The sequence below is a fragment of the Terrapene carolina genome, unplaced genomic scaffold (genome assembly GCF_002925995.2).
Source record: "Terrapene carolina triunguis isolate 2854851 unplaced genomic scaffold, T_m_triunguis-2.0 Scaffold718, whole genome shotgun sequence".
NCBI lineage: Eukaryota > Metazoa > Chordata > Testudines > Emydidae > Terrapene > Terrapene triunguis.
The window spans coordinates 197,460-204,961 of NW_020665069.1; the positions used below are offsets into that span (position 1 = coordinate 197,460).

The window sequence follows — 7,502 nt, forward strand, 5'->3', positions numbered from 1 at the left end:
AGGGTTCTTGATCCCCCTAAGTGTCCCTGGATCCCCAGAGCCGAAACCCAGCCCTGCCCTCCCATCACCCCCCACTCACCTTCTCCACGTCGCCCAGCCCCTCGGTGTCCAGCAGCACCAGCGTGTGGCCGGCCCGGCGGGGGTGGGGCAGGCACCACATCCAGATGCCCTTGGTGTGCGACTGCACCGTGGCGCCGAGCGAGAACCCTGGGGAGAGAGGGGCGGAGCTGGGACAGACGCAGAGCGAGGGAACCCAGGAGTCCTGGCTCCCACCCCCTCCCCCCTGCTCTAACCACTAGACCCCACTCCCCTCCCAGAGCCAGGGAGAAAACCCAGGAGTCCTGGCTCCCACCCCCCCTGCTCTGACCACCCCACTCCCCTCCCAGAGCTGGGGGCAGAGAGAGGCCAGTGGAACAATTGGCTAGCGCTGACCTGTCACCTCTGTCAACCCTTCCCCACTACCCTGGATCACCCCACGGGCCTGTAAGGATAAGGCCCTTGTCTGCAGCCATTAGCTAAGAAGCAGAAAGTCACATCCTCACATTCCATCAGGCTGGTAAGAAGGAGACCCCGTCCTAATGGCCCCCACTATCACCGGATACACAAACAGATCTTAAGATGGTTACAGAAAACTTAGTTTGGAACATCCTGTCTGGCAAGAAACCACTTATCAGTAGCTCATTACTTTATTGTTTTATCTTTATGGTCCCCACTTCCCTATTGTTTGTCTGTATGATCTCTGCCTGGTTCTTTGCTTGTTTCTGTCTGCTGTATAATTAATTTGGCTAGGTGTAAATTAATTAAGGTGGTGGGGGATGATTGGTTAGAGAATTTTGTTACACTATGTTAGGATTGGTTTGTAACATTTTAGTAAAATGATTGGTTAAGGTACAGCTAGGCAGGACTCAAGTTTCACTATATAAACTGGGGTCCATGAAGGAGACGAGCGGAGAAGAGATAGAAGAAGAAGAAGAAGGAGGAGGAAAGACCAGAAAGAAGAACTCACCTCAAAGACACAGCCTAAGATCAAAGCTGCTAAGAATTCTCTGCACGACCAGAATCCCTACGAGACTGACCTTGCTGGCCAACAGGGAAAGTCCGCTTGCCTGATCAGGATTGGTGACCAGAGCATTGTATGCTTAGTATGTGCATTCTGCTTCTTGGTAATTGTTAATAAATAGAGGTGAAGGATATTACTGTGTAAGGCTCTTTCTCTGGTAAAAGGTCCTGCAGCCTCGCTAAGAGTATGCCCATAGCCCCTGAAATTGGGTAAGGGTGGGTGCCCCCTAGAGTGTGTGAGTTACAGAGAATTTTGTGCGGGTAACAGATTTGGTGGAGAATGCGGGCAGCCTAAGGTCGTGTGGCCCGAACTGATCTAGCCTACACAGTAATAGCAACAGAATACCGGTGATACTCTGTCAAAAAGGGTTGCTACCTGCTCGGCAGATTGTTCACCCTGAAGCAACAGGAGGGAAAGGAAACAAAGCAAAGGGACCAGGAGGGGTGGGGGTTAGCTGAAGAGCCCCCCCCCTTGCTAAATGGGTAGCGGAACGGGGTCCATGCCCATGGGGACAAGATTCCTTCCAGGGGAGGGATGCCCTTGAGTCCGCCTGGAAGGGGTTTGAAGCATTCTGTGAGTGCATGAAGCCAAAACCAAAGGAAAAGGCTATGAAAGCACAGCTGGGTGGGAATTGCGCAAAGCTGTCACTAATCTCTCCGGCCTGGTAGCGCTCCAGGAAAGGCAACTGGAGGATTCCAGACTCGATTTGGATGTCATTAAGGATAATTTGCCTCGGTATAAGGCATCTGAGTGGGCCAGTGCCGTTTCAGCATTACACAATGTAACAGCGCTTCAGGCGGAAACAAGAGAGTGGGAGCAAAACCTGAACGGGGAGGGATCTACACTGCAGATGAAGCTGGGGGATGCTCAGGCAGCTGTCAGAACAGTGTTACAGGAAAATACGGATCGGGCCCGGACAGGCAGTGACCACACAGTCTGTAGGCAGCGAACAGAGAAACTGGAAATCGTGTTGGGAGCCTGGAAGGGCCCGGGGGAAGAGTGAGTGTGGGCCTGGGGGATACAGACACCTGGGAGGACACTTGGAATGGGGATAGTTGGATGGCTTCCGAAGAGAAAGATCCTGGATGCTCATACGCCCCCGATGCTTCCCCTGAGGGGCCCTACGCCCCTGCATAAAGGGACTTGCAGGGTTTGAAATTAAAAGCACAAATCAATCCCGTGGCTGCAGTTACCACAAGGGTGGTAACAAGAACAGAACTTGACCCAAATGATGTACAACGACGAAGGGAAATAAGGCAAAATATGACAGAGTTTTCTGATTTTAGCCCAGACCAGGTATAGGCGGCTGCTCAGTTAGTGGGCCCCTAGAAAGGGACCTGTGTCTGGACAGGATGGGGAAGGTATTGGCATGAACCGGGTGGTGGTCGGCAGATGATGAGGTTCTAGCCCTTCTGCCTGGGCAGCAGTACGCAGTGCTGAGGGGCGGTTAGGTGCGAGCGGTGTTCCTGCCACGGGATGGGGCTGGGCGAAGGACGCAATGAAGGTAGGGATGTCGGCCCAACAACCGGGGAAATTGTTCCATGTCACAGAACAGGCCCCTGTGACTCCCCGGAATTGGATGTTATTAAAAAGGAGATACTGGCCATGGCTGCCAGGTTGTGCCAGTAGGAACTGGAACGCCACCGGATTTCAAGACTTTAGCTTTTCAGACGGCATTGTTAGATGGTTTGAATTCAAGAAGGAGAGTGATTTTAGGACCCATAGATCCAGCTAGGGGATACTCGGAGTTGAAACAGGAGATTTTTTGAGCAGCTGTAGTTTTTCGAGACATGCAGGGAGAAGCGGGAAAAGGAAATAGGGAAGGGAGAATGGAGCCAGTACAGGCGGTAACTTTAGCTGACAATGGGCCCCCAGATCTCCAAGGGGAGCCGGGGGGAAAAGGGGCCGATGCACAATGGCATGTTAGAGGAAGAGGACGGGGAGATGCACTGGGCAGCAGAGGAACCAGAGGAAGAAATGGATCTGGACGTGGGTATCAGATGCAGAACAGAGGATGTCCGGCTGAAGGTGGGAAAGGTACATTGAGAGGGGAGGCGTGGAGGAAGCTCATGATGGCAGGGGAACCAGAAGAGAAGTGGGACGGGAAGCCCACAAGTGAGTTACTGCAGAGGGCTGCCCAGTCAGACAGGCGAGAGGAATTGATTGACGGGGTTCCTGTATCTCCCAGAACGGACCCCGAAGCATTGGCACCACCCCAATAGGGGTGCCCGGCTCCCCGGAGTCCCCCTGAGGTAGTGACCCAACTACAGTATGACAAGTGGGGGCGTCCCATTGTAGGGGCAATAATGGGGAAATTAGGGGAACAAACATGCCCCACTATGCTAACTGACACCGGTGCATCAGTATCTGTGCTTGGAGAGCAGTGGCTTCCCGGGGACGCTGAGGAAACAGAAAATTCAACACAACTAGCATCCTATACAGGGGAGACAATGAAAGCGTATATCACGAGACCGATCCTGACCCACACAGGGAATCAGGAGTCATGGGTAAAATACCTTGTTCAGAAACAGGATCAAACTGGGAATGGGGGTAAGGAGGATGGAGTATTGGGAACGTCGTACCTTAATGAGGGGAGACACATCATGGATTTAGCCAACGGGTTCCTATGGGCAAATAGTGAAGAGCCAGCAGAAACACCCACCCCCTCCATGAATGCTGTATGTAGGTGTGGGCTGTAAAGGCCCCAGAAGGAGGGAAAGCAGAAGAAGGGGACCCAGGAGTGGACAAGTTTCCTGGGGTATCGGCTGAAAATAAACTGGAGTGTGGGAAAATTGATGCTGAGGTTTGAACTGGAGGGCCTCACCCCCCTCCACAGCGTCAGTACAAGTATCCTCCGGAGGCAGAGGAAGGGATCAAATTCACCATTGACCGTTTGTTAGAACAGGGTGTTCTTGGGCACATGGCGAGTACTAATACTGCCTCGATGGGCCTGTACTGAAACGGGGTGGGAAGACCTGGCGAAGGACAGTGGATTTTAGAGCATTAAACGCAGTAGCCCCTGCCCCTGCCCCTGCCCCGGGAGTGGCCAAGTACCAAGGAGTCGCTGCAGTAGCAGAGTGGTTCTCAGTGACAGATTTAGCAAACACCTTCTCTGCCATCTCCTTGCACCCTGAGTCCTGGTACAAATTTGGGTTCACTTCCAGGGGACAACAGTTGTGTTTCACCAGAGTCCCCAGGGTTTTCATAATGCACCTGCAATTGGTCACTCCTGTGGTTAAGATGTGGGGGCAATGGACACCCAAAGCCCAAAAGAGGGTAATTTCCTATGCTGATGCTATACGGGTGCCTGGGGACCATAGGGGGTTGGTAGGACCACTGAGCAGATGTTACAGATCATTCAAGGCTAGCAGAGCCAAGGCCCAGCTGGTACAGCAAGAGGTAAAATACTCAGGGGTCATATCGGGAAAGGAGGGACAAACCCCAGATGCACAACGGGTGGAACTGATTGGAAAATGTCCTGCCCCCACTCATGTGGCATCCTTAAGAGCCCTTTTGGGAACCTGAACCTCTCGAGAGATGTCACCGAAATGTCACCCACTGGGTTTTCTCCTAAAGAAAGGGCAGCAGTGGGGGGCCTGATCAGGCAAAGGCATCACTGACCCTGAAAGAGGATTTGGCCCAGGCCCCGGCCCCGGCCCACATATCCAAAGGTGGGAGAACCATCCACCCTGCAACTGCCTAGTACTGATGTAGCGCTGGGAGCAGCGCTGTTACAGCAGCAAAGCACCGGGAAGTTACAAATCGTGGCCTATGGGTCCAAAACACGGAATTACACTGAGCAAAATGTCACCCCCTGCGAGAGAGAGAAAGAGTGCTGGGCCTTGGTGTGGGCCTTGCAGCGTTGGGAGTATATCACTGGAGGATCTAAAGTCATAGTACAGACAGTACGTTCCCCACTGAAATACAGAATACCAGGAAAGGCGCAGGAGGGGCAGGTATCTAACCCTAGGCTGGCACAATGGCCTCTGGCCCTTGTCAATGGAGGGAGAACCGTAGGAAAGGGAAAGGTGCTATCCCCTGCACCATGTGGCCTTGCAGTGCATTATTCCCTCTGGGAGTGGAGGCCCCGGGGGTCCAGAGTGAGGGGAGTCCCTGAGGGGGCCCACAGCAGAGACAGACGTGCTAAGGCTCAGAGAGGTGCGGCTCCAGGAGGTGGAAGGGCCTACGGCTTAAACCCCGAGAAAGAGCAGACCCCTAAGAAGGGCTGTTGCACTGAAGGGGGCTCCCCACAGGGACCGTATGGAAGCTGAGAGAGAGCACGAGTCCTGTGAGTCCGTGAGATGAGGTATCATGGCAAAGGTTATGATCTGCTGGAAACCAATGTCCCATCTAAATATGTGCATTATCCGTGCGTATGAAGTGATGAGAGTGTGCGGTATGGCTGTCACCAAGATATGCTGTGGGTTTGGGAAGCGCCCAGATATCAGCTCCCCAGAGACAATGTCAAGGAAAGTAACCAACGCCCGGGCGGGTGTCAAACAACCATCACCAGCCATTGTCCAGCAAGGAGCTACAATGCAATGACTCACCGGCATGAGGCCACACCAGGGGGACTGCTCAACCTCGCCTCGGGACTCAGCAACGCCCCCAGACATGCCTGGACTTGTGTTCCCCAAGCACATGGACTAAGGGTATAAAACAGAACACGGGGGCCCCATGCTGGGCCTTTCTCCTGCCCCCACCTACACTGCAAGCAACAAGGACACTGGGAAGACTGAAGTCTCCAACAGAGGGCACTGGCCCAGGTTTCTAGGGGGAAAGCTGTGTACTGTGAACTGCAATATCCAGTGGGGTGAGAAAAACTGCTCAGCCTAGATGTCACCCAGGCTAAGAGGGTTGGGAGTTTAGACTGCGGGCTTAGATTTTACTTGATTTTGGTAACTAACTCTGGACTTTTTCCCTATCACTTATAATCACTTAAAATCTATCTTTTGTAGTCAGTAAGTTTGTTTAACTTTTTATCGTTACCAGTGAGTTTGCCTGAAGTGTTTGGTGAATCTGCTCAGGTTTACAAAGGCTGGTGTATGTCCACTTTCCATTGATGAAGTGGGGAACCAATGAATAAATTTGCACTGTTCGTCTTGAGCAGTGCAAGACGGTACATTCCTGGGGTACAGTGCTGGGAGCTGGGGGGATTCGGCTGGTGCCTTTCCATGTGTGATCCATGACCGGCTCTGGGAGCGTTCATGGAATCTAGCTGGGTGCGGGCCTCCACATGCGGTTGTGCTGAGTGATCCCAGCGCTGGGAGGGGTTTGCTGCTGGTCACTAGCAAAGCATTGTGGGAGACAGCCCAGGCTGGAGAGCTAAGGGGGCCCAGCAGTCCCACAGTCCCAGGCTGCATCCCGGGAATCCCATCACGTACGGGACAGGTTATTATATCACCAATATGATCTCTACAGCAAACTGAGCTGGACCTCACCGGGTTAAATGGGTCCAGGGTCGTGCCTCAATGTGCCCCACATGTATAAACACTCCATACGGGGTGGGCAGCACGGTTACAATTATGGTATGTTGAAAAACCCGTAAGGAGTAGCATGTGTATTCTGCTTGGTAACTGTCAATAAACAGAGGAGAAGGATATTACTGGGTAAGGGTCTTTCCCTGCAGACCCACAAAGCGCACGCCCTGCGCCCTAGGAACTGGATACGGGTGGGCGCCCCCTAGAGTGTGTGTGTCACGTAGAATTTTGTGCAGGTAACAGGCCCGTCTAGCCTGGTATCCCGCCCCCTCCCTCCCCTGGGATCAGCCCCACAGGCCCGTCTACCCTGGTATCCTCCCCCATCCCTGCCCCCTGGATCAACCCCATGGCCCCATCCACCCAGTATCCTCCAGCTGGGCCGAGCGCCCCCCAGCGCTCACCTCCCCGATCCTTGCCGGCCAGTCGGTTCAGGAGGTAGGACTTGCCGGTGCGGTACAGCCCGGCGATGGCTACCACCACCACGGGCTGGCGGACGCTCTGGAGCAGGGCCAGGGCTCGCTGGTTCAGCTGCAGCTCCCCGTCCGGGCTGTTCTCGATCAGGCACATCGGCTCCTCCATGGCGCCTGGCTGTGCCGTGCTGGGGGCAACCTGGGGGCAGCAGGGCGGAGTTAGGCTGGGAGCAGGGGGGCAGGGAGGGGGCTGTTTCCACTCCCCCCACCAAAGGCAGCCAGGAGGGGGTTGGGGCTGGGCTGACGGGGGCCACTCACCTTGGCCAGGACCGGCAGGGCGGGTCGAGACGCCTGAAGCGGGACCACGCGCTCCATCTGTCCAGGAGAGACAACGGGGGGCAGATATATCATGGAGAGCGAGAGAGCGCGGCTGGATCCACCACCCGGCAAAGGGCTGACGCGCCCCGTCACCTGCCACAGAGCTGCTCAGCGCCTTTCCCCTCTAGGGGGCGCCAGCCCCGATGCACCCCAGGGCAGGGACGGGCTGGCTCA

The 7,502-nt window shown here is 54.6% G+C and overlaps 1 protein-coding gene across 1 annotated transcript; it reads right to left on the minus strand.

Moving 5' to 3' along the window:
- Window positions 1-64: 64 nt before the first annotated feature.
- On the minus strand, window positions 65-7,300 carry LOC113408065 (guanylate-binding protein 2-like). The gene is made up of 3 exons (XM_029913591.1): window positions 7,269-7,300; window positions 6,942-7,149; window positions 65-207 (listed from the first exon to the last, which is right to left on the minus strand). The coding sequence occupies exons 2-3, from the start codon at window positions 7,117-7,119 to the stop codon at window positions 65-67; spliced, it is 321 nt and encodes a 106-aa protein (XP_029769451.1). The 5' UTR covers window positions 7,120-7,149; window positions 7,269-7,300.
- Between the last annotated feature and the right edge of the window lie 202 nt (window positions 7,301-7,502).

Bases quoted from the DNA above. Each gene is read 5' to 3' on its own strand.
- LOC113408065 (XM_029913591.1), bottom strand. From the start codon at position 7,119: ATGGAGGAGCCGATGTGCCTGATCGAGAACAGCCCGGACGGGGAGCTG. The intron at 208-6,941 runs GTGAGCGCTGGG...CTCTCTCCCCAG, and splicing joins GGCCGGCAAGGATCGGGGAG to GGTTCTCGCTCGGCGCCACG.